Source organism: Manacus vitellinus, unplaced genomic scaffold, assembly GCF_001715985.3.
Source record: "Manacus vitellinus isolate BGI_N305 unplaced genomic scaffold, ASM171598v3 scaffold_40_pilon, whole genome shotgun sequence".
In the NCBI taxonomy this organism is placed as follows: Eukaryota; Metazoa; Chordata; class Aves; order Passeriformes; family Pipridae; genus Manacus; species Manacus vitellinus.
Genome location: NW_021940541.1, coordinates 3,398,928 through 3,426,793, shown reverse-complemented (window position 1 = coordinate 3,426,793; position 27,866 = coordinate 3,398,928). Strand labels below are relative to the sequence as shown.

Below are 27,866 nucleotides of genomic sequence, written 5' to 3'. Positions count from 1 at the left end.
ATTGATCTAAAAAACCTGATGCAAAGAGATAAGGCGACTTTTTTTTTTTCCAAAATAACATCTGGCTTCTAAAACAGCCTCAATGAATTTTAATCTGCAGTGGTTTCTGTTGGTGTTTCCTGTTGATTGACTTCAATTGCAGCTTTGTGCACTTTCTGCTCAAAAATCATAGAACCACAGAATGGTTTGGGTTGGAAGGGACCTCAAAGATCATCCAGTTCCACCCACTGCCATGGGCAAGGAAACATTCCACTAGCCCAGGTCACTCCAAGCCCCATCCAACCTGGCCTTGGACACTTCCAGGGATCCAGGGACAGCCACAGCTACTCTGGGCAACCTGTGCCAGGGCCTCACCACCTTCACAGTCAAGAATCCCTTCCCAGTATCCCATCTAACCCTGCCCTCTGTCAGTTTGAAGCCATTCCCCTTTTCCCGTCCCTCCAGGCCCTTGTCCAAAGTCCCTCTCCAGCTCTGAGACTCTTTAGGCACTGGATGGTGCTTTAAAGAAGAACTGGAAGAGGAATCCCAGATCCCACCGCTCCCTCCTCACATCTCCCGGTACCTTCTCGTGAATCTCCTGAGTTGATTGTGCGTCACAGAACGCGACTGTCGCCAGGTCCTTCAGGATGGGCATCTCCACGGTGCAGTCCCTGCCGTCCAGCAGTGCCACCAGGGGCCGGGGGTGCATGGGGCCGTTCATGATCTGCGGGCGGATACCTGCGAGCAGAAGGAACAGGGAGTTTCTGAGTTGGAAGGGACTCACAAAGGCCATTGAGTCCAGCTCTTCAATGAATGGCCCACACAGGGATCAAACCCATGGCCTTGGTGTTATTAGCACCATGCTCCTGTACAAGTTTTGGGGGATGATGGCGATGCCATGTGAAGTTTCGCACACGGCCCAGATTTCTCCCTGGGAATACAGCTGCGGTTTTGCCCCGGTTGGAGAGGACACACCGCGGGGCTCGCTCCCAGGACAGGGGTGGACAACCCTCTTTCAGCCACCTGCGACTTCCTGAGGATGTATCTCCACTGTGCCAATCGTGACACAGGCCACGTCTCAAACAAACTGCTCACGCCAGAGCTGCTGGACTATTCACCCGGGATATTCGGCACCTCAGGAGTGAAATCCAAGCCAACAGTCATTTTTTCCCTGGCTGCAGGAGGGCTGGGGTTTCATTACACAGACACATGCTGGCACTTTATCTGTTTTTTTAAGGAATGACTTTACCATTTTGACTACCTCAGAAAGACAAGTCCAAACAGAGAACTACTTAAAAAGGGATTACTGGAAAATCACAGGAAGAGCAGGACGCTGAAGACCCCTTTAGCATAGAGGTTATACTCTGATATATTATCAACTACCAAAAGTTCCATGGTGGGAACAGCAAAGGAGCTCAGCTTACTTTGTATACCCATCATTCTCCAGGTTGAGGTGAGGAAAGAATTGATCACCACCAAGGGCTGCAGAGGGTCCATTTTCATATCCTGTTTATTGCTCTGCTGAGAATTAACTGGTTCATTTTTGGACACATCACTTAGAAATTCTTAGGCATCCTTTTACCACTCAGTAAGGGTGTTTACTACTTTAGGACTCATCAAAGTATCTCAGATATCTCTTTTGGTTGCCCAGGCAGTTTCTGTGAAGAGTACAGGTGAGAGGAGCAGGTGTTCTGGGTACAATGTGGTGTTTTATTTCTGCTGCTGCACCATGAGATGGCTGGGGCTGGAGGATCTGGGTTTGAGTTTTCAAAAAGCCCCTGTCCTTACAAAACCCTCCTTCTGCACAAGAACCTGCCAGGGCTCCCAGCCAACATCTCTCTGGCCTTTAAGTGCAGTGGTTGTGCTGATGCTGGTGAGCTGGACACGCACAGGGCTTGGCTGAGGGAACTCCATGGGGCTGTTTGGGTGTATTTTGAAAAGAGCAACAGACTGATTTCATTTTTTAAGGCAAAACTAAATGTGCCTTTTTGTCCAGATTGCTGTTGGGTAAAGCATTAAGCAGGATCTCCCCCAGCTGATGCAGATGTGACAGACACAGGAGCTATGGGACACAGCGATGAATCCCAGCCCTGCTGGCACCAGGAGCATCATCCAGAGGAGGGACCCTGCACTGCTTTGTATGAAATGTGGGACAGCACGTAGCTACACTGATTTTACATGGAAAAAATAACTCCATGGAAACAGGCAAGTTAATGGAGTGGGTTCAGTGGCTTTCTGTTCCTTTTCCATTCAATATGCTTAAAGAAATGAAGAACAAACCAACCTAGCAGACCTGACCAAAGGTTTTCAGCAGTACACACGAGTACCTTTGGAATAGGTCCTTCACTCCTTCTTTCCTACTCCATTACTGGAAGTAATACATTATGTTTGCATGCATTTCATCCAGATGGGAGTGCAACTGTGTCAGTAGGCAGGGTAGAGAGCCGAGACGATTTGGATAACTGAAAGAAGCTTGCGATAAGCAGATAAGCAAGAATAAAAACATGCACAAATCTCCGAGTGCTTACACAATCCCCCTGGGCAGCACTATACCCCAGCTAGATTATTTTCTCAGGTTAACAAGCGAGTGAATTATAACACTGACTTAAATGCTTACTAATGTGTATGATCTCCAAGGCTTAGAGCATCACCTACCAGCCTCACACCACAACTGTAAATACTGATGCAGGGGCAAGGTGGCCGTGGTGGTCCCAGCCCCGCTGGGTCCAATTCAATTGCCAACCTCAGTGCCCACCAGAACCATCCTCAGGCAGAGAGCAGCAGGCACAAAGAGGCTGGGGATGGTTTCCTGTGAGTGTGGCACGTGGAAGACGAAACCACGGGTTATCTGAAACTCTGACATTTAATCCGAGCCCCGAAATAAGGGTTTTATTATGCTGCCATTACATAAGCTTCTCTGAAAGTCAAACGAAACACAGCTTTTTTTTTTTGTCTTTTTTTTTTTTTTTGAAACAGCATCTGTGTATTTCCTTGGGATTAGGTATGTAATTGTCCATGGTGACACAGGCTTCTTAGGCATGTTACCCTCGCCTGCACCCACAAGTGCAGGATGTGGCTGGAACCTGCAAGGTACTCACAGGAACGGTTCTCGTTTCTCCTACTTCAGTGAGGGAATTTACTTCAGTTTGACAAGCAAAGTTTTGAAGCAATTCAATACGAGATGGAGTGCATAATGTATGGAAATTACGTTTTAATAGAAACCATTGGCAGGTTTGCAGCTTCAACCACGGTCTGTTTTCCTCGCCTGCCTCTCCCGTTGCCTCTCTACCACACTGCATCCATTCCTCACCGTCCTGGTTCCCACCTCCTGCACCAACACACTCAAATAAGACACTTGGGCTGACAAAGCCAAGCTACACTCAGCCTGCTCTCTCTTTTACCTTGGCTCATACAGCACGTTTGTTCTGCATGCAACTGCTTCGTTAAGAACGAGGTATGCCATGGATCAGAAAGTAATTAAACAGCCGGCCACGCCCCCCAAAATTCTGATCAAACATCGCAGCCATTAACCCTTTCGCTCTGCCACACATTGGGTCCACTCCACCGAGGGTACAACGCTGTGTAAACCACGAGCATCACCACCTCTGTGCAGGCAGGGAACCAGCTCTCCTTGGGGCTGGGGTGGGATCATCTCTCCCTCCCAAGAGCCTCCCAAATGCGGTGGCTCCCATGCCATCTGAAGCTGATTTTTGCTGAGAAACCCCCCAAGCTGTTCTTGCAAAGTTGGGGCAAGTATTGTTCAACACATATTTTCTTTAGGCGTTTTCAGCCACCCGCGGACCCTGGTCAGCAGTGTGGGGAGAGCTTGCTAAGAAAGAGGGAGAGAAGGAAGGGTTTATGGAAAAAAACCCCCAAAACAACAAAAAAAGCAAGGTTTTTGCAGTCACAGAGAACTCCAACTCCACCCCGGCTCACAGGCAGCGCCGCTTGTTGCGCGCAGCCCCGCGTATAAAGTGCTTTTGTTTCATTTTTAATACACAAAGCCTGCTTGTCCTTTCCTGCCGCTCCTCCCCTTTGCCACCCACTTGTATCCGATCCCAATGGCACCCCTGCCAAGAGAATTAGGGAGTGCTCCCTGCTAAATGGCAGCCTTTGTGTGACCACAAGACGGCTGGTACTATCTCACCGAAACAAAAGCAGAAGCCATTTGCCTAATTCTTATTAATCTCAGTTGCCTACGCCACGCAGCATTAAAATAAAAAAAAAAAAAAGGAAAAAAAAAAGGAGAAAAGAGGCTTTAAACATGTTCCCTTGCAGTATATAAAAGTGCATCAAGAAGCGATCCTGACACTCGCCTGAATTACCCGCTCGCAACCAAGTAGCTACAGTTTTACAGTCAACTACACACTTTATTAAACAAACAGAAAAGAAACAGGAAATTTCCCCTTGCCTGGAAAATGTTGCCTCCACATTCTTCTTCTTATTAAAAACCACACATGGCAGTGGAGGAGGAGGGAGGGAGGAGGAAGGGGGGGAACCCACACACGATAAAATACTACCACTTTTCAGTGCGTTGCCTCTCCTTTCGTCTACGAGGGGATATCTTCAAACAAGCGATCCCGTGGCCCACAGCTGCAACATCTCAAGACAAATGTCTCTTTGAACACGGAGGGAAAAGAAAAGGCTTTTGTCCTGAGCCCCAGAAGAATGGTCTGAAATTGCGAGAGGAGTTACAGTCACCTCTGCGCGGCTCCCAACTCTTCAGAGCACTCCCTCCAGACTTTGCCGAAGCTTTTAACTAATCGTAGTTCTTTCCCAGCCCTTGAATAAAATCATGTGAGTGCCAGCCAAAAAATCTTATGCTATGCACACTAAAGGGTTTGTATATGTCACAGTTGCTTTTCCCCCTTCCACTCCCCTCCTCCTATTGACTTGCACATACGGCGGGGTTTTTTTTCAAGTTGTCTCAAATGGATTTAATCTGTGCCACGCTGTGTTTTATGTTTGTTTGGGTTTTTTTGTGTGCGGGTTTTTTTTTTTTTTTACTTAAAAATGAAACATGCCTTTCCACGCAGAGCATGTTGAAGGAGGCTCCTGAAACAGGCTGATAGCCTTGAGCAGCAGCACCACAAAAACAAACACAAAGCAGTGGGGTAAGCAGGGTACATGGAGGGGTTTCCCTCCTGAAGTCACAGATAACACAAGGGGGTGGTGGGGGGGGTCGAGCTGCATCACCTGCAAGCAGAAAGGCGAGTGGCAAAGGTGCCAATGAAGGTTTCTGTGAGGACAGAGATGTTTTGGAAAGGCACAGAGATGTTTTGGAAAGGCATCCCAGAGGACCATCCTCCTCAACCACACTGTGCTCACTAGTGATGCTCTTCCTTTCACTTAACTTTTCCAGTTAATAAATGCTTCTCATAATAAATGCATAAATGAAATAAGACACAAACTTATCTCACACTGGGGGAAAGAAAACCCAACAAACAGATATTTACTGTTTTTTCTAATTGCAAATAATCTAGAGGCACTTGGTACTGTGCAGACAGGAGCCACACAAATACATGGCAAGTTTAGAAAGTGACAATTTTTTTTTTTTATAAGTAATCACATCCTTCTTTTTTTTTGTTTTGTTTTGTTTTTTTTTAAGCAAAGCATCTTGGAGACTGCCAGGACCCTACCAGGGGAAGACTGCAAAATCTTCTGCTTCAGAGGAGACCTGGATGTTTGAACTGACGCAAAGCAAAGCCCTGACCTCTCCAGCACATTTCCTCCCATCAGCACACAGGAGCTGGACTTTGGCCAGTTCCCTTTTCAGTAACTTTTCAGGGCTTCCTTCAAGAAAGTATTTTTAAAAATTCATGGGAAATTCCCGTATAAAACAATATCCTCATTAGCTGATAGCACCGTGGGTACAGTTCCCAGCTGAACTACAGACACAGCAGCAACAAAGAAATGCTCAGTTAAGATATATATATATATATACACAAGGTACTTTTTCACTCTTATTTGAATTCCTGTAGACACACACACCAGAAACACCACCTTTTGTGTACCCTGTTAAAGCACTTGGATAAGTGTTACCCACTGCTGATGCCACAGGGATGCAATTCTGGGGCACGAAAGCCAAGCACAAGCTTTCCAAAACTCTGCAGCACTTTTCTATGGAGTAAACTCTGGGATGAACTAAATCTCGTCCAGATACAGCTGCAAGGATATAAACTGGTATTAATGGAATAAAAGAGTAATGGAATAATAACACATGGCCCGTGCTACATATCAAATTGTGGGTGTTTTGGTTATTCCCAGATCGTCAGGTCGGTAAATCCGTGTCTACAAACACCAACTTCCCCAGGTCACAGGTGAGTTAAGGAGTGACTTCAAGAGGAGCTAAACAAGGTCTAAGGTGGAACTCCTCATGGCCATACAAGGTGATGGGACGCAGGGGTGCCTGAGGGATGCATTGGGGCCCAGGGCCTCCAGGGACACTGAGGAGCAGGAGTGCAGAGGAGGGAATGGATGGATGGATGGGATGGCAAAAGCGGGGAGGCAGTGGGAGCTGCCAGGGCACGGGAGAGAGACAGCAGAGCAGATGGAGAGGCCATATGGGGTGGTGAGGGATGCTACCAAGAAAGCTAAAAGAAGCACCTGGGAGAGAAACTGCTTGTTCAGAAGAGCTTGGTTTCTTGTGTTCTTTTTTTTGTAAGAGAAGGATGGGGAAAAAAGGGGAAAAATCCAGTTAGGGTCTGTGTGGCAGATTCAGACACCATGCAGACACTCAGACTGTCCCACTGCCCAGGGCTGAGCTCTGCAGCTCCTATTAAAAAAATATGGAGAAGGTAGCAAAAATCCCAACAAATTCTCCTTGAGTGTGCTCCATTACCAAGCCCAGTGTTGGAAACAAATTCCTGGTGCACAGTGGACAGCCTTCCTGATATTATCCAGCACTCTCTCCCATGCTGCCACTTGAGCTGCAGTATATCTCCTTTATTTTTCATGGGTGTGATGTTCACCTCTGAGCCACACATTCCAGCCATGTGGCATCATGCAGGAGGGACGACATCCCGCGCCAGCTCTCCTAAGGGTCCCTCCCTATCCTCTTTATCCAGTTATCTTTTCCCTTCTATCCAAATGGAAACAAAGTACAGCAGTAAAAAAAACAATTGAGCTGCTCCAGGAAATGGACAGCTTTCATTGTTTTGGATTTTGGTTGGGGTTTTTTTGGTTTTTTGTTTTTTGTTTTTTTTTAAGATAAAATAAATAAACCCAAGGAGAAGGATTCTGCTGCCAGGGGAGAGCTGCTGAGATTGGCCATCTGGGCAGGAGGCTGCTCGGACTTCAAACTGCCCTGAGGGATTCAGAGCCTGTAAAGATGTTTTGGAATATGACATAGAGAAATCAAGGCTACAGACGAGCCTGTCAACCAGCAGTGACAGTGCTGGCATGGAGACAGCCTGGAATTCTGCTGCCTGAGACCCCCACCAGACCAGAAGCAGGGCTGTCCACAACGTACCAGCACTGTGGGGTGCAAACTTGGCTTTATCACACAGACAGACCAGCGACAGCCCCATGGTTTAGACTGGGAATTTCCCTCGAATTGAAAAAAGAAAAGGTAAACTATCAAAATAAGCACTTGGATACAGTTTTGGGAAGTGAGAAGGATTCAATCACACCAGCTGTCCATGTGCCACCAGCACCTTTGGAACTTGTGTTTGCACATTGATAATGAGAGAATCTGAGTGGAAAACAAAGAAAATGCCATGTTGGGAGATACTTGTAGGAATAAAATTATGCTTTTAACCACTGACATTAGTCCTACTCATTAAGCTGGACAGAAAGTGCTCTTAATCTTTTAAGCAACATGTACACAGGGCTTCCTATGTGCTACTCTGCTTTGCTCCTGGAATTCCTGAGATCTGCTGGAGGTTTAGACCTCACGGGGGGGTCGAGACAATGTCGGAGGAGATTTTTTCTCTGGAGAGACAGGACCTAGTTGCTGGGGTGGGAGCCTGGGCAGCCTTTTGGAAGATAAATCCTCATTTCCATGTCCACCTGTAGCTGTTGTCATCTAAAATCACTCTTTTACAGCCAGAAGGGACAACAACCCACCGAGGATCCATCCCAGGCTTTACCTCATGCTCTTTCCATGAGGGCATGTGGGAGCTTTCAGTGAGAGCCCAGCTTGACTGTAGGAGCCTCCCCAAACCAACCTTTGGCCAAGCACAGAGTGCCAAGAAGGGCTGGCAGCTGCCTCAGCTCCTCCTGCACACAGTGCAGATGGGCCAGGGAGCAGCCGAAGCCCTGGCCTGGGGCAAGGGATGGCTCCAATCCTTCAAATCCACCCGGACATCCCCAGCGCCTTCATTCAAACTGATAAAAGGCACAGGAGCTTCCAGCCAGGGGCAGTGAGTGATGTGCTCTGGCAGACAGAGCAGCACATGGGCTGTCCCTGGGTTGTCCCTGAGCCCTGTGAGCCACACCATGTGTGTTCCCGGGGGCTCTTCCACAGCTTGCATGATGCTCGCTCGCTACAAGAGGAAAAACGGTGAGCTCACTCCAAACCCACAGGTCTTGCCAAGGCCTCGTCCCTTCTAAGACCTATTAAAATAGCTCCTGGGCCCTTGCCAAGCTCACAGGCCCAGCTGGAACCGTCTGTTCAGTGACCCCACTGCAAGGTCATCCCTTCTGGAGACCGGAACAGCCACCGCTCAGCCTACGAACGGGAACATTTCTGCTGAGGGCACGGGACCTTTGATAACTTTCTCCTCTCTCACATCCCCACCCCAATTCCACAGCGAAGATTAAATGAAGGAAATCTCAGCACAGAGAGGAAGATCAAGAACTGCCATGGTTTCCAGCTTTTCTCCAGCCCAAAAAAGGCTCCTGCTTTTGTTGTCCTAGTTTCTCACCACTTTTTCCCCATTTCTTTCCCCTTCCCAGTCTGTACCTGGTGCTCCTCTGTGCTCTCTCCTATCACCCTTGGAGGAATTTGAGACCAATTCCTCTTAGTGCAGAAAGGATGGCAAAATGGAAGTACACGAGTGAGGGAATAACCCTGGAAAGTCCTGGGAGGTGATGAATGCCTGCAAATCCCACTCATTTCCCTAAGATAAACACCCTCACTTCCCTGTAGCACTGGATTATAACTAAGTGAGAAAAAACCCCAAATACTAACATTTGAAAGCACTTAACTACAACCTACTTGCTATTAAAGTTGATTTGCTTTTACAACTAATGCTTTACAAGTCTATCGTAGGATTTTATCATGGTTACACTTTAAAAAACCAAACAGGGCACACATTATATCCCTGTTGACACTTAAAGCAGCGCAGAACCATAAAAACAGGGCAAACAAAACTCCAGGCTTGGCAGTGACCACCAAACCTCACCTGCTCTCCCAGGGTTAGCAAACAAAATCTGTGCTCCACCACCTCTGCATCTCGAGCGTGGCCTCAGCCTGGGTGGGAGGTCCCTGGAGGCAGAATGCCCATCCCAGAGCTCCCCAGGTCCTGGCCCTTCTCCTCTCAGCCAGGGAAGTCACTGAGGTCACCAGGAAACCCACCATGGAGGAGGACATGCTAAAGCACGTGCTCCAGCTCATCCCATGTTTCAGCTTGCACTGTCCGTAACAGCAACAGCTCCCTGGATGGGGCTGATATTCCCTCCAGGAACATTATCCAGGATGTGCCAGACAGGAAGGTGCACTGTCGTGGGAGATAAAGGAGATAACTGCACCATGCAGCACTGGAAAGATGTACAGAAGAATTGATTTTATCCTTTGAGGAACAGTTTACAGAGGGAGGCTTTTCACCCTTTGGGGCTCTGAGCAACCTGGTCTGGCTGAAGATGTCCCTGCTCATGCAGGGGGCTGGACTCGATGACCTTAAAAGGTCACTTCCAACCCAAACCATTCAATCATTCTATGAATCCCAGTAGTTTCTGGGTTTTTTTGAAAAAGACTGGTTGTACCTCAGGCAGTATTTCCCAGTCATGACCACATTAAGAAGACAGAGCTCTATGCGTAACATCCTAGGAAAAACATCGAAGAGAAACTCAATCCTGCTTCAACCCGTGTTCCCTAACCAATATATTTGATTATTTTCAACATTGCTGTAAAGCTGTCTCCCCAGATACATCAGTAAAATGAAGAAGGATCCCACACTGTGTTTGCAGCCACCTTCCCAGAGGAGCTGGAATGCTCAAGGAATGGGGTGATGTGGGGTCCAGTAGCATCTCCTGCCCTGACATCTTTCTGAGCCACCTGCAAGGCTGTTCACTCAGCTAGGAAAAAAAAAATCACCACAACCCATAACCCCCCCCCCCAAGAAACCTCAATCTCTTTATCCAACTTCTCTGAAAAAAGATTTTAGAGATGCCACACAATACAGCCCTTTTTAGCTATTTGTGCCCTCGAGCAATGCATTAATACAGCTGAGACTAAGCTGGATTGAGGGAATTTTAAATTGGTGTACTGGATGATGTAGAAGGCTATCAAAAAAAAAAAAGCACTCAGAAAAGAAAAAAGGAAACACTCAACAAAAAACTGGATTGCAGGCTGAAGATTTCATGAGGTCAGGGTGAACACACAAAACCTCTCACTGGAAATGTTATTAATAATAACATCTTATCCCCCGGAACAGAGAAATTATCTTGATTAATAACAATACACTTATTATTTACAAACTTCCACATCTTAGAATATGATCATTTAATCACTTTTTTTTTTTACACCGAGGGCAAAAATAGTGGTGGTCAGAGCAAAGAACTCTGTGTATTAAACTCAACCTTCTTAACATTTCTGACTTTGCAGCTCTGTAGAGTCTCACTGGCTGCTCACCAATAACTCCTGGTTCTTGAGAGCATCTTGAGGTTGCAAAATGGCCTTGTAGGTATTTCAGTAAGAAATAAGAGCACGACCATAGAGCTATAAAGATTTTCAGGTGCACAAAAGAACACACTTTTGAGGCTGAATGTAGAAATTTTGACTTCTTAGAATCATAGAGTCCTTTAAGTTGAAAAACCCTCAAAGATCATCAAATCCAACCATTCCCCCAGCACTGCCAAGACCACCACTAACCCATGTCCTCAAGTGCCACATCTATACAGCTTTTAAATCCCTCCTGGGATGGGGACTCCACCTCTGCCCTGGGCAGCTGTGCCAGGGCTGGACCACCCTTTGGTACACAGATGTCAGGTTTCTATGAGTAAACTTCAAGCCAGAAAAAAAGTCTTTTGTAATTCAGGGATATTAAATCTTTCTTAAAATGTCCAAATCAAATTTAACCAAATGAGATATTTTTTTGCAACTTGCTTTTGAATTCAATTCTTTCAAATATCCTCTGAACCTTTTGAAAATTAAATGAATTTTATTTTTAATGCGTTGTGCACTTGTGGAGATCTGAAGAAAAGCACATGGTCCCAGAAGCACGTGTGGTTTTTTCTAACCATACAAAGCTGGTCTAATAAAAGATATTATCTCTCCCTGCAAACCTTGTCTGGCTTCAGTTTTCCAGGCTGAATAAAGATAACCAAAAGTTTAATGATTAACTTTCCCGTTCTTTATCAGGCTTTTCCTGGCCTCTAGCATTCCTGCCTGGCTGCAAAATACAGGCTGCAGGTCTGGACAACAGCCTCTGAACCTGAACATGGCCAGAACAGCCCAAAACTCTTCCAAAAAGATCTCATATAACGTCACAGATGTGATTTCTTTTGGTACAATGGAAGAAAGCTCCAAGTAAGGACCAGGGAGGAAGCTGTGGTGCCTCCAGCTCACTTCACCTTCCCCGTCCTCTCTAAGCTTTGGAGGCTGAAGCAAACCCCTCCAGATCTTTCCATCCAGGCTGTTCTTGGGCCCTGGATGAAGAACGTGCACTAGGAATGGCTGAGAACATACCAAACATTTTTTCTCATCCCAGACCCTAAAAACATTCTGTGGATTAGTGATAATCCCCAGCCACAGATTTCACATCTTAAATTAAGACAGGGGCCAGGCAATGCCAACCGAACACCGCCACCAAATTTTTGATACCAAAAGCACCCACTCACCCTGGGACCCTCCACCTGTCAGCACAAGTGATGATCATCACCCCAGCAAAGGTTTCCACACGGGCTTTTCCTGTACACCCAGGGTGGGCTCAAGTCAAAGTAACGTTAAACCCCCATCATTTTGCAAATACTACCCCTGCAGCTGCTCCATCTCCACCTCTCTCACACCAGCTGAAGGGCACTAAGCCCTGTCAGCCCCCTGGTTTATGGAAACCATGTTCAATGTCCAAATATTACACAGTTCCTTGGGTAATAGAGCTTGTAACCTCCCTAATTTATCATCAGTGTTTAAAACAGTATCGCTAACAAGTAATGACAGATGAAACATCTTAAACCAGAGCTATTTAAGATACAATAACCTAGAAAAATCTTTGCTAATCTGCTCCATCTCTGAGCAAAAAAAAATACACGCTCCCTGGGTTTTATACTAAAACAAAAATGAACATTGGTAGAGCAAGTGAAATCATCTACAAACACAAATCAACCTTTTCTCCTTGTGAGCCAGAGTAGCCCAAGGGATAACGGCACGATCACGCTTCTGATGTATTTATACAGCACATTTCATCTTCATTAATCCAGATAACACACTGGCAGATCCTCATTTTTCAATTCCAAGAACCATGAGTTATTCCCTGTACTATAGCAGTTCGACACCCACCTCCCCCCTGACCATGTGGGGCCCCACAGAGGTCTGACCACCACCCTGGGGCACCATGGATGACTGGCTGATTCCTACCCTCCCACTCCCTTGGGAAGCAGCTTGTCCCAGCTCCAGGCTGTGCTCTAGGAGCCCTCAAAATCCACCACACCCCTTTGGCCACAGAGTGAGGCATGAAGGACCTCACTGAAGCACAGGGCAGCCCTGTTCTTGCCCCCCATGGGGGGGCAACCTCAGCAATGCAACAAGAGCTGAAGGGAGGAGATCAGGATGCTGGAACAAAGAATTCCTGCCCAGATTCATATTTTCTCTCTGTTTTTCCTGAGCTGGTGTTTTGGTCAGTAAGGTGTCTTATTTTCTTGTGCATGCAAAGCATTTGCTACAGTGCAACTCCCATGGCTGCTGGGAGGCATTTCCTACAGGCATCCTCAGCACATTAAGAGACAAATAAAATCCAGACTGTAGAGAAACTGACTGCTCTTGAAACCACGTTAACTCTAATGGGCTGAAAATATCTTCATTTTTATGTCTCTTCACTATCACAGAGAAAAAATTGGTGCTGATGTAGGTAAGCTCAGGATATAGGTTTATCTAATAATGTATACTCAAGATAGTGAAAAATATTTCACATTTGCCTACAGTTATAAAACTGTAAATCACACTGAACTATATCACTGCAGTAAGCTATTTTCCTCTAACTGTTTTCACTATTTTATTGGTTCAGTAAAACCCATCGCCTATCAACCCAAGAGCTGTAGTTATACACATGTGGTTATTCTCAATTAATCGTTTGGTGGTGTTTGGTTTTTTTTTTTAAAGTTTTAAAATTGTGCCCTAAACCCTCCCCAAAGTGAGGTATGGCAAAATGAACCAATCAGGTTTCATTTCTTGGCTGGGAACAAGGTGGGGGAAGAGAGGGAGAGTTTCAGAAAGTTGACAAAGTTTCCTGCCTTGCGGTAGGAAGTAGTTGGCAAAGAAGGGTGCTGATGCATCACACCCCTGTCTACATGTTCATACACTTGATTTGATCATACAGATTACAAAACATACCAAATGAACTGGGTGAGCTGAGAAAGTTCCCTGTGGTCTTGAAAAAGAAGTTCCTGCAGCAACAATGATCCTACATGGTGCCTGGGTCCTGGGGATCCCAAATCCCCTCACACAAGAGCTGCCACTGACACGAAACCACCCCGCTGGCTGTGACCAAGAGGCACAGGCTACTGGCAAAGAGGTGAAGACAGACACGGTACTCATCAGGACAACCAGCTACAGGAGCATTCATTGCACAGTGTCACACACAAATATGCCCCTGTTTTCAGCATTCATTCCAGCATTCATTCATTCTCCACACCTCAGAGATAAGTGTTCAGTACTCAGTGTAATCTATTCCTCTAATTAAAATCTTTGATAATAAAATTTGAAAAATCCAATATAGTGCCAAAAAATCCGTAGCGCTTGGCCAGCTGACTAAGAAGACAGAGATAGCTTAGTAATTACCACCAATTCCCCTTCCATGCAGTGGCATTACTTTTTTTTTCCCAAATCTCTTCCTGGCTCTCAGCCCAACAAATGGGTCACTTTCCTTGACCTGTTGTCCTCTCTCTGCAAGCAGACACTTTCTGTGTCCATTTGTATCCCTGAAGGCCTCTTCCTTCAGGATAAAGGAAGGTGATTCTTCTGTAGAAACTTGGTAGAAGTTGCTCTCAACATTAAAAATTATAGAATTCTAGAATGGTTTGGGTTGGAAGAGACCTCAAAGACCATCCAGTTCCATCCCCTGTCAAGGTTGCTAAACCAGATTGCTTCAAACCTCGTTCAACCCGGCCCTGAACACTTCCAGGGATGGGGCAGCCACAGCTTCTCTGGGCAACCTGTGCCAGGGTCTTGTCGCCCTCACAGGGAAGAGTTTCTTCCTGATATCTAATCTAAATCAATTCTCCTTCAGCTTAAAAGCCAACAGAGAGATCCCTAGAAGAAGAGATGCAGATTTGTCACAGGGTCTGGAAACGATTCCCTGAGTTTACCAAAACAAGCTATTTTGTTGCTTCTCAGAAAAAGCAGAAATTGAGAGGTGCCAATCCCTCTCAGTGCCAGATTCGAGGTCTTGCCAACTGACATGGATGGGTTTCGTGACTTTTTGTGTTGCTTTGTATGTAATGCAAGGGTCACAGCTCTCGTGAAGGACTCGTCTTCCAGCTCTCAGTGAATGAACATGATGGACCTGTACCAAATGCAGTCATGCTGGTGTGCTCTCTGGGGGCCCTGCAGGAGGTGTTGGTGAGGATATAGCACAGACACCCATGACAACAAAACATCTCACCCTTTTTTGACTCCTGCCTTTGGACTGGGCTGGTGAACCATGTTTGCTGTGTGAGGTACAGAGCGTACACGGGAACTCCTCCTGGCATGTGCCTGGATTCAAGCAACCAACTTGAGAGTGCTCCACTGTTTCTGCCCCTGCTGGGCACACAAACAAAAAACCAGTCGCTACTTCCTTGTGAATCACATGAGGAGTGCCTGGAGTCAATGGGTTCAGTGTGGGGATCATTCAAACCAGCTGCGGCCACTAAAAGAATCCATTCTTCATTCCTGTGACCAGGCTTGCTAGAAAGTAGGGAGCAAATGTTCCACCCTAAATAGTTTTGGTCTGAGCACAAGAGAAGCTATTGGCAACAACAATGTTGAGAGAAAGAATGTCTTAGCATCAGGCTCAGATGCCTTGCAAATGTATTTTGTATTCTCTACCCCAAACTGTATTTCTTTCTGCCTGTAACAGACTACATGCTTTAACTGGCTCTGGCAGATTGCTGAGTGTCTTTATTTTGGCTAGTAGAGAGCTCCCTTCCATATGGGATCTATCTAGGATGGAAAGCAGATCAACTGGGATGGAGAGCCCAACCCTAGCTGAGCACCAGGCCCCTGTGGCTCTCCACACTGAAGCCAAGTTGTGCAGGAGTAATGGAATCATCGAATCACAGAATGGTTTGGGTTGGAAGAGATCTCAAAGATCATCCAGTTCCAACCCCCTACCATGGGCAGGGACACCTTCCACTAGCCCAGGTTGCTCCAAGACCCATCCAAACTGGTCTTGGACACTTCCAGGGATGGGGCAGCCACAGCTTTTCTGGGTAACCTGTGCCAGGGCCTCACCACCCTCACAGTAATTAGGGTCTTCCTTATATCTAATCTAACCCCACTGCCTTTCAGTTTAAGAGTTCCCACTGGGTGACTGACCAGGCCTGATCTGAGCATTTTCTCTGGACTGACTTGCAAGAGCATCCCTGACGTGGTGCATATGTTCTGAATTTTATGTACTTCAGAAACAAAACGAGAAAAAATGTTATTGTGCTTCGCTGTGAAATACCAAAAGCACTGAACTGTGCTGCATTAACATGGCTTTTTCCCCAGGACTCTTGTCCAGCTCCAGGCTGACAGGAGGAGCTGGTACACCCTAAGAAGGGCCCATACTCTTTCCTCACACACCCAGGTACTTCTGCATGGCACAATAACAAACGTGTCTCCTTCCTCCCTATCCAGTTATAAGCGCAGCCTGAACTAAGGACAGTGCTCATTAACAAAAGATACAAGAGAGGATAATGACTAAAAGATAAAGATTTGTGTTTATTAATGCCATAATATAAAGGAAATGATAAACCCCTGCAAGCTGAGTTTCTAATTTGGTCTTAATCTCAGTGGGCGTAGCTGCACAAGCTCTGGCTGCCTCTCTGTCTCCTTTCCATCGGTCAGGACAAGCCTTTTCCCAAATCCCAACAGCTGGCTGGAGCAACCCCCCATCTCCTCTTTCTCACTACGACTTTCCCTCAGAGCATGATGACTTTTAAATCCTTTTAGGCTCAAAGCCCAGTAAGCAGTAAAGCCCAGCACAAAGTGATATTTATTTCTCATTTTATATAAGAATCCAATAGAAAAATAACCTCAGCAGTATTTGTCATAGCCAGAGGTGGATTTGAAGCTCTTATGAAGTGAATGTGCTGCCCAGTGCCTGCTTCTTAACAGAGTTAGAGAAAGAGCCTGCCCTGAGCCCAAGCTCCTGTCCTCCTCCAGCTGGAGTAAGGACTGACTTCAAATCTTTTGGGGAGCTGGAAACTTAAGGACAAAGAACTTAAATGAACAGCAACAATGGCTGCAGAGTGGTTTCCTTAATTAGAAAATTGGCTGTGTTCCTAAGGAGGAGGAAAACAATGCTAGAGACTGCCAAGGCAAAGAGCAAGTAAAAACTGTAGCACATGTAGCTCTGGAGGAAACACAAACCAGCTCTATCAGCCCCCCAGATCCTCCAAAACCACTTGTAATTATCAGGCTGAAAACCAAGCATGGTCCTGCTGCTGAATCAGAGCAGCACAAGCTTGTGAATATGACTTGGCCTTAATTAATTCATTTTGACAAGGCTCAAAACACTCTCCAGGCGATTTAAGACACCGTAAAAAATAAGGAACTGACAGTTTTTGACCCCAAGATGTCAAATAGAGAACTGCTGTCTAGTTTTGATGAGCTGTCACTCTATCCCCTGGACATCCCTACTGCAGCTAAGCATTTCACGTTGTGGGCTGCAACCACACATGGTCCATGAGACAACTGGCATGTTCTCAGAGCATCAGTCAACCCAGCTGCAATAGCATTCCAGAATCCCTGTTGGCACAGCAGCAGTGGTGGGTGGGTGGTCTTCAGAGATGGAAAATACTAACCAGGAAAGCTGTGTTGCTTTTTTAAACAGCAGACAAGATCCCCAGCACAACAAATTCTCCAAGAAGAGACATCTCAGAGTGTGCACATCTCTCAAACCACCACAGGGACAGAGACGAAGAAAAGCACAGGCAGAGAAACTGCAGCTTTTCCCAGTGCTGGTCACCTGTGAATCTGTCAATCCAACCAGCATCTGACACCTGTGATCAGAAAGAAGCTAATACCTGTCATGCTGAGACAACTGAACATCCTGCTATGGAAATTCAAATGTTCAGTGCCAAAATAGCACTGCTGGGGAAGCAGCAGTGTCTGGGGAGACTGGGAAGGAAAAAGGACAAAACACTCTGGCTGCAGCAGAAAACCAACATGCTGATGCCTCTCCTAAGCACAGGACTCTGGCCAAGCAGAAACACGGGTCATGGACTGTTTCCAGGGGTGCACTTGAGACGCTCTCACTGTAATTGAAGATGAAGCTGTGGCCTCCCAGGGCTGCGCACGCTCCTCGCTGCAGGGGGAGCCTCCCTGTCTGACTGAGCACAGTTTGGGGTTTGGGTTTCCTGCTTCAAACTAGAACGAAATGAAACACAGGTGTCTGACGTGAGGGACACTGAGGAGCACGGCTGTGGGCTGCACACAGGTGACTGGAGAGCAATGGTGGCAGGAAGGTTGAGTTTTCGGAGTGTGGCTCCGGAAAGAAAATCTCAGAGGACACCCTCAAGATCCTCTTCCATGCAGGAGATGGAAAAGGACCACCATAAACTTGACAGGAGAATATGGACATCTCTCCAGGAGATCTTCAAAATTACCTTACACTGACAGCCAGGAGCTCCATGTGGCTTGATACAAAGCAGCAAAGCACAGGTTACACAGTGTTTATGAGAAAATTATAGTGAAGTCCTGGAATAGAGCTTTGTTTTTTAAAAAAAAAAAAAAAACAAAAAACAAACCACAATTTTAACTTGATATTTTGCCAAATTCTGATTGGAAACCTTTGCTCAAACCCCAAGGGCTCATGACCCACTGACCAACACTGCTGAATTTGGATGGACTCGAGTCAGAGTATTTCTAACACCATGAAGGGCAGGAGTTAGAGGCAAACAAACAAAGCATGTAACTGTGCCAACTCGAAAGGAGGAACGCACAGAAAACTTGGAACACAAACATTCTGTGACTGCTACCAGCACTGTTCTTACCAAGCATGGAATACTTTCCTAGAAACTGGCTACCTTGAGGGAACCCTCTGTCCCCTGCAATATTTTGGTTGGCTTACTGTTGCTGATTCCAGTATTTTCCCCTCTCTTCTGCTCTCCTACCTTCTTCCTTCCTCTCCCACTTCTCCAGATGTGTTTGCACTGGAAGAAAGCTGCTCCCTTTGACTCTATGGGGCAGTTTCCAGCCTTGCCTACACCCAGTGGTGTGTGCAGCCTGGCTGCTGCCTGGGCCATCCAGCATCTCTTAGTATATGTTTCTTCTTCAAAGTACTGCTTTGCTCTAAGTGCCTTATGAACAGATTAAAAAAACAAATAGGTAAGAGGCATATTAACTCATGTGCCTAATAATATCCCAGAGTGGGAGTAAAGGAAATTGGAGATTTCCCAGGAAACTGTCCAGAGTACAGACAGATTCTTCCCATTACAGGGGGCATCAGAGGGAAGCACCTGGTGCAGGGAATCCACGACCAAACCATAAAACTACCAAAAGCTGGGTGGCAACTCCATTGCAAACTCCTCTGGAGTCCAGCTGCAGCTCTGGAGCCTGAGGGCTCTGGGAGGAGCAGGAGAGGCTTTGCAGAAGGAAGTTAGAGCAGCAGCACTCTTCCTTACTGGCATCTAACACCTCTTCCTTCCTGGAGCAAAAGCAGCTTGTTGTCCCCCCTGGGAGAATGGTGGAGCATCTCCTTTGGCTCTCACCAAGTGCTCTGCAACTTCCCTTACCATAAACTGCTTGCATAGCGTGAATCTGCACAGTGCAAAACCTCTTGAGCACTGAGCCCTGTAGAAGCCAATGTGAGATCTGCTTTCTGTATGTCCCTGTGACACACTTGCCTTCTCCTCGACTGTGAAAGGCCAGTCTCCCTCTCTGCTGATCAAACCCCTCTCCCTGCCTGTGCCCTCCTGCCAGCTGCACACGAGAGCTCGTGGATGGCTACAAATGGCCAGGTTTGCTGTTCTCAGCACGAGTCCTCTTTCCAGTGCCACCACTACTAAGGACAAAACACCGTGGCTATGCACCACCCAGCCTCTGCTCAAACAGTCCCACTGCTGTACCAGAGAGGGAGACCGTGGTAGGATGGGACTTCCCAAAGCATTTCCCAGGACAAAGCTCATCCACTACCACGAAACAACTACCAAGAGAGAAAAACTCTGTTTCAGAGCTAAGCACAAATTACAAGCCATATTTACTAGATCAGTACATTTAGTAGATAGGGTGTTTGGAGACATACATGGTTTAGTGGTGGACCCGGCTGTGCCAGGTTAATGGTTGGATTGCTGATCTTCGAGGTCTTTCCCAACCTTAATGATTCTATGATTCTACTACCAACTTCCCAAACCTCCTCTTATCCATGTGTCACCTCAGAAGGACAAGGCTTTCAAATGGATCTGCTCTGGATTTCTCTCACAAACCTCTAACAGCTGCAAATCAAGTATCACAAAGTGATTTTTACTTAGCAAAGCACCCATTTTTCACCCCGAGCACTACCTCCCCTCTGACAAATATCTCTGTTTACAGTCTGGAACTCTGTCATATAGAGTCATGACTAGATTCACTATCCCCACACACTCCTGTTGTGTCAATATTACATGATTCCCATTTTTCTTTCTCCTCCTCAACTGCTGCCACGATTCTCAGTGCCATTAGCTCTCACAAGTGACCTCCTTTGCTTTATGGTAGCCCATAGTGTCACTAATCCTAAAATTATCCCAAAATACAGATAGACAGGCCAGTTCTGACATATTCAGCTATTTCTGAGATCTTCTTCAAACCCTTCTGCAAAACAGCCAGCTCTGCCCTTCCCACAGGACTCTATCTTTCCTTCTCCAGGGAAGAGCCACTGGTCCCTGCCCTCTATTCATGCTTTTGTGGTGGAACAGCCACCTTACAGCTCTCTGGACACTTTTGGATTTCCACACTAATGCTCCAGGACCTGGTGTCATTCAATCAAGTTTCAGGTCTCACCTTCTGCTCTTTCCCAGCTACCACTCAGCTGTGCCTGGTGAAGCATTTATGCTAACCCAGCCACTTAGAATGGTCAAAAAGCCACAATAATTTATCAATTAATTTTGCACCCTCTCTATAGCAGAGCACAGTGGGTCCATACCTGTGAATAATTTTAATTGTCTGAGTTATTTTTCAGACTGGATCATGAGTAGGAGCAGAAGCCAGTCCAACACACTGCAGTTTTAGGCTGAGCAAACCAAAAATACAGTAAGTTGCCTAATCAGAATGAGAACAGGAATATGATGATGTCATGTAAAAATATCAGAAATTAAGAAAAAAGAAACATTCAACTGTATGCACAACTTACTCTTTCAAATGGCAAATGTCCAAAGCAGAATGATAGTTTTTAACATACAACCACTGCTGCATCTCAAAGACCATGCAAAAATTACCCAAAACTGAACAGTCAACAGAAAACTACATAGCCAACATCCAGTGCTGATTGGTACCATAATTAAAAGCAATTTGAGCTTTAATAATTTAACACAATTTAATTTGCTGGTAGTAGGAAAGGTGGAATTTGTTTTTCTTCCAAAGGATGACGTGGATGGATATTCTACCTCTGTAAGGTACACCCCAATTTGTGGTAAGTGCTGGGCTTGAATCCAAACACACACACAAAACAGAGATAAGCCTTGGTGTTGTCCAGATCAGGCCCATAAACCACAGAAACATCCTCCCACATATTTAAAATGTAACACCTGAAAATGAGCAACATCACTGATATTTATTCTACCTGTAAACCCTCTACTAGAATTTCGTTTCAGAAATTTTCAAACTTTCAAGTGTTTGGTGGAATTTCCTTTCCTGCCTTGCTTCAGCCTGTTAATAACAATCCCAGTGCTAATGACCCAACTCGTGAGTGTACAGAGGGAAAACAGCTTCATGAAATATTGATACACACTTGGAAATTTGACAATTATCTCCAGAGTTCCTTGGTAAAACCTGAAAGCAAACAAATAGCAAACATTTCCTCTACTCATTAAAACACTGAAAAACAGAGAAAGGAACCTACTCATTACCCATTTGATAAATCTATCCTATTATTTTTAATAATGCACAGGCATTCAATGCATGAAATGTGCAGTTCCTCTTCCTTAAAGAAACTGTTGGATTTGTAGATCTAATTTTAAGAAATGCAATAAAAATCAGTGATGTAGATCTGGTTCCTTTTGCAGGAGAAGGTAAAATCCTTCTATTGAAATCAATGACAAAATCACCATTTCTCGGGTGGAAGCAAAACTTCACTCACTGCTTCCTATTTTGGAAGCTGTCTGTCCAGAAAAATATTCTACAAAAATCAGAAATATTAAGGGTTTTTTTGGCCTTTCTCATGGAAGCTTCAGAAACAGAAAACTGATGTAAGAAAGAGCTGATGAGCCTCAATATGGGGCTGCTGGTCCATGATATATATCTCTTGCTTATCCTACACCAGGGAGATAAGTCAGCTCTGGCCAGAGTACAGCTCCCTCTGGAATGGGAAGTCCAGAGAAAACCTTCCCTGCTGAATAAATATGAACCCTAAGGGGAAAAATTTCAATGCAGAGCATGACAGGTTGCTCAGCATTGCATTGGTGTCATCAGTTATTAGTAATTCTGGTTTCTGGACCTTTTAGCCCTGACTGTGGATGAAACAGAACCACAAATGCTGCAGACAAGAATGAAACGGAAATTTAAGATTCTTAAGCCAAATGTTTCAGCTGCTAAGATAACTCCTACTCTCATGCAGGTCCACTCAACATGAATTCAAAGACAGAAAAAGCTCAATAGGAAAGATCAATAGGAATTGCTGGCCAGGTGGGATAACTAAAGCTGCATTTCAGCATTCCTGATTACTTCAGGGTCCCAACAGGACAGTCTAGATACTGACAAGCTCTCTGCTGTCCACAGTGAATACTCTCTTTTATCTTTCATAACATTAATCAAGTTTCCTTTCATCAACAAAGCAAAATACATGCACTTGCATGAACCACTGTACTTTTTGAACATTCATTTAAACCTTTCTAACAAAGCATTGAAAGGAAGGCAGAGAATACAACAAATGACTGTGTGTGACATCTCCATTTCTGGTTTTTTTTTTTTTCCACTCAGTGGGTAACAGTGAGAGACTCCATTAAGAGACTGGGCCATCCTAAGAAAAGGCTGATAATCTACAGGGTCACTAAGGGAGTGTGTGGGAGGCAGCTTGAAACTGCTCAGGGATTTGCAGTGTTAGAACAAGCATCAGGAAAAGCGTTAAGGTTAAGAAGACCAGCAAGGAAGGCAGGGGGGCACCACCAGGTTCTTGCATCCCACCACCCTCTGATTCCCAGTGCTCCCAGGCACGGAGGTAACACCCCTGGAGATGCCACTGCAACATCTGGAAAGTGCATGCCAAATATTTCAACGAGACCTCAGTTCTGATCCGCTTTTTCTGACTCTTTTCACAAAAAGCATACCCTAAATTATTTCTTATCACTGTGTTTGCTGTCTAAGCAAAGTCTCGTCTGCTTATTTGCTTGCCAAGCCAGTGTGACAAGCTAGGAAATAATAAATTGCTCGATAACCAAAACAAGTCACTTCTGGCAAAAAATGAAGGCTGAAGAAGCACTGATCCAAATGGATAATGACTGAGACACTGATTATATTTTTAAGAGTTTTCTCCCCATTTTCATGTGTATACATATTTGCATAAATAAATAAAACATGAGAATGCCATTTTGGCTGTTCATACCAGCGTTTACCAAGGACCTCCACCAGCTCCAACCGTTCAGTGAGCCCTGCTGGTTTCCTTCTTATGATCACAACCTGCTTGTCTCTCAGATTACAGAGCCTAAACCACCCTCTTCCCAGGATCTGTATAATGCTTTTGGGAGCTGCAGGAACAGCACTGTACTGTCACTCTTCTCTCAGCCCCTCCTTGCCTGCCTCTGCTTTCATTTATAAGACAAGGCAAGAGGTCATTGCCCTTGGCCACCCAACATTTGCTGGCTGAAGTGCACCCCAAGGCCTGGGGTGCTCCCAGGAGAGAATGACAGAGGGAATGCCACAGGAGGGATGGGAACACAAGCCTCCACTACTGGCAGCACCAGCACTGGCTGTTCAAAGGTGGAACACGCTGCTCATGAATCTAGTGGTCATGGTGCAGACACTCTCTGCAAACAAAAAAACCAGAATTTATGCCTGGCAAATCAGGGTAGGTCAAGGGCTTCCAAACTACCCAAGACGTGGAGCCATCACGCTGGAGAATGAACTGTGCCAGCCCTGCAGCTGGAAGCTTTCCGCCCTCAAGGGGCAGAGGGTGGTCCTGCCTGGGCAGGGCCAGGGCCGTGTTCTGCTGGGCCATGGGACACTCGATTAAGCCGATTGTTGGCCCCGACACGCTCTGCACTAGGGGAGAGGGCGGGGGAAGGAGAGCCGGGCACTAATCCTCTCCATCTGCTCTGAAGCGGCTAATTGGATTGGGAGTGCAGAAGGCAAGGCCCCCGGACACTGGCCAGGCCAGGCACGGGCACTCTGAAACCTCTTGTTTCCCTAAACAAAGCTGCTTTGGCACAGAGGGTCCCGCTCTGCCAAACACCTCTGTTCAAACCCCTCCTAAGGCTGAGCTCGGCCCTGCTCAGCACCTCTCTGTTGGAGAGGTCAGACTAAATACTGAAAAAACAACACCCATGAATCCCACCCCTAGAAGTAACATTTCATCTTTAACAAAACACTACAAACAGCAGAAAAAGAGATTAAAAATTAGCTTTCTTTACCAAAAGCCAGCGGAACACTGTTAATGTCAGGTTTTATTTAGGTGCAGAAGTCAAAAACTCGACTGCCAGTTGCCATCTATAAACCTTACCAATATCAGTTCTACATCTGCAACATTTATTCTACATCAGGGGCTTAGTGATGCTGGTCTTCTGCTTTTCAAAGATTCAGCTCAGCACCTACTTTGCTTTTAAAATAACAGTCTATTCAGTTGTGCAGCATTTTCATTAAACTGGGCTGCAGTGTGATGCTATGAGAATGAAAAGAAGAAGAAATATAAAAAATGTTTAATACAATAATGATCAGAAACCTTTAAAATTTTTTTTCCCCCTCTGTGAACACGAAGTTTGTAGCTATGGAAACTACTTATGAGAAAGCTAAAAAAAAATGTCAGCAAATATAGTCAGAGAATGATCTGGATATATGAAAGTCCTAACAATGCTAGAGAACTAGAGACACAGGGTGAAAGAAAAGTGTAAATTGAAGATGACAACACTTGAGCATCTGACAACACATTCTCCTCTGACAGGCCAAATTCATTTTCATTGCCACGGCACTGAAGTCAATGAATTGCAACTGGAATGAGTTTGACACTTTATATTGCTTTTGATAAAACCATTATAAAAAGCGTATTTCAACCTTTAAAAAAGTATTTTAAAAGCGTATTCTCTGCAATCAGTGAATTTTATGTGCATATTGGCAGAGACAGTCAGTGTTATATCAAGGTAGCACATCTCTCACACATTCTGTTCTTCAGCCATTCACCCGACCAAGGTGGGCAGTTCTGGTGACTTCAATTTTATCCCAATCTGTATTTTTGTGTGGGAGTTATGATCTCAGTTAAAATGATTACTCCATGGTTTTGTCAGTGAACACAGTGCTCACTAACTCTACCTGGAGTAACACACTAGCTGGAAACGGCTCCAAGGACATGCTATGGTCTGTCAGGTCAATGTGCAAATTAAATCAGATTTATTCAGTACACGGAGCTTCCTTTGGTGCTGTTTCAGTCTGTATTGTTAATTGAGCTGCCTTACATGTACACATTGTGATTACATGCTGCAGTCTGTAATCAGAAAACACAGGGAAGAAAACCTGAAGTTGATTTCTGAACATCCGCTGTACTGTGCAAAGAATAAACCAACATCAACAAATGCTCAGGGAATTTATATTGTGTGTGAAATATCTTGCTAAACTCTGCCCAGAGAAAGCTATGGCAATTTAGCTTAAATGAATTAGCTTAAAAGAATTAATAGGTTAAAAGAATGGGCAAATGTTGCCCTTTTAGCCATCCCTGATAGGCTCTTTTAAGCACCCTTGAACAACCCTCAAGGCTCTTGCTCCTGACTACGCCCTTTCCTCTTTGGGGGTTGCCCACATGAAGAGTTTCAGCCTGCGACTGATGTGTGGTTAACGCTGCTTTTATCTGTCACAGGGTGGAAAACACCAATAAAAGGCATCACAATGAAGTGTTAAAGAGTATAAGCAGAGCTGAGCTAATCACAGTGAAAGGCATTTCTAGTTGGGCTCTAAGCTGATGAAAGAGAGGATGAATCCCCCTCACGCTGGAGAGAACCACTTGTCCAAGGAGGGCAGTTGCCCTCGGCCCGGCTTTCCCAGCTCAGGAGAAGGTTAGACTTTCAACCAAATTTTACAGCCAAGTAATTTTGCTCCTCTTTCCTGATGATACCCACACAACTTCTATGGGGCAGCCCTGCTCCTCATCCCCACAGGAAGCATCTTCCCCTTCTGTGATCGCCTGCTTTCACATCTTCATGCATAAACTAGAGCTTGAAAAACCATCCAAGACACATATTTGCAATGAATCACCACTCCCTAAGTCCAGCATCAGACACAGAAATCTGGACTGGCCCCTGTTTGGGAGAAGTCCAGGCTAGCTACAAGGAAAACACAAGACTTCTTATCTGCCAACTGCTTTAAAACTAAAACATTGGATTAAATAAATGTAAATTAAGTCATGTAATAAAAATACTAGCAAACATAATAAACTGAAGATACAGCATTTTGGAGGCGGAGCTCCAGCAATCTGATCAGTGACCGTGAGACACAGTTTGCCCTCATCAGCTTTGCTGACCTGGACTATTTATTTCCCTGCCTTCCCTCCCACCCCAGCACGAGGCTGTCACAGACAGCTCTGGCAGCAGCCACCCGCTGACACGTGTTTGTCACTCAGACCTCGCAGGGTTTTTTCATGCTTGCCACCGAGATGACTTGGTGTGTTCACTACTGGTGATGCAGGAGCAGCCAGTTCCCAGGATGTTTCTCCCTGGGGAAGCCATTCCTGACAGCTTCATGGACAAGGTCTCAATGACGCAGAGAGCGGCGGCTTTGCCAGAGCTGTGGCTGGGGAGTTCCTGGGATGGGAAGCCGGATCATCTCCTGAGACGTCACTCCAACACCACAGCAACGGGTTTAGGGTGCTCATTCACCACCTTCGGCTCATACAACTCTGCAATTCCCAGGAAGGACAATTTATCTACCTTCTTGTAATTATTTTACAAAATGCAAAGCAGTTGCAGCAATAAATCTCGTTTCTGATTTTCCCTTATCTGACCATGCCAAAGCAAGAGGCCCATAAGCATCCATTGTGTTCCTGTATTCCTGCCCAGGATCCTACCTCTACCATCAGAAACAGCAGGCAGGAGAAGACACCCTCCTGCAAGCCCTCTGCCCAAACTTCAAAGTGAACAGCAGCTCTGCAGAATGCACAGAGAGTGTCAAAGCTCAGCACAAAATGACAAATTGGACATACAGGAACAAAGATTACAACACACATTTCAACAAGACTTAAAAAACCCCCGAAAATGATCTATATTAAGGCCTTATCCATACAACAAGCTTCAAAACATGACTGGACTGTAATGGGCACTTTATAATCCTCTGCTGCCTAAGAAGACATTAACCTACACCGACAGAAAATATTTGCAGCCATTTAGAGACAGAGTTTAATACTGAACTTGCTTTCACCTTGTGACTCAAATATCCACAGCCAAAGCTACAGCTAGGAGAAGGTTTGTCACTCCTAAAAACACATCCAGTCTCTTTCTGCTGGCAAATAAGATTTTCCTGGATTTAGCCAAGTTTCTGCCATCCACTCAATGCTTTAAAACATCTTAACATATTTGTAACCTCAGCTTATCCCCTTGTGGGTAAATGTGAACACTCCTCCTCAGCACAGTTCAAACATCTACAAACTGCCACACCTTCCATTTTTAATCCGTACCCTTCCACGTGTCTTACCTTGGCTTCTACTTTTAAAATACAGTTTAACAGGAAGAAAACCTCTCAGGCTATTTGGAAAAGAAAAAGGGGAAATAAATAAAAAAAGAAGACAATTTTACAGGTCCTACTCCAGCTAAACCTTTCAGGGCCTTCAATGAGAAGATAATCTTTCTGTGATTATGGCCAAACCCTCTCGTTGCTTGGCAACACATAATTAAGGAATATGTTTTCAGATCCGCTTTGCAAGCTGGCCATTATCAGATGAAATTACTGGAGCAACAAATGTCATCCTCATGCAAATGAGCTGGTAGTGGGCAAAAAAAAA

The 27,866-nt window shown here is 45.4% G+C and overlaps 1 protein-coding gene across 3 annotated transcripts in view; it reads right to left on the bottom strand.

The window, feature by feature from the left end:
* CTBP2 (C-terminal binding protein 2) overlaps positions 1-27,866 on the bottom strand; it is a 70,124-nt gene that overhangs the window by 11,746 nt on the left and 30,512 nt on the right. For all 3 annotated transcript variants that reach the window (XM_008928503.3, XM_018078444.2, XM_018078445.2), the window contains one exon: positions 563-717. In XM_008928503.3, the coding sequence (XP_008926751.2) occupies positions 563-717 (155 nt within the window). The remainder of the gene's footprint in view (positions 1-562; positions 718-27,866) is intronic.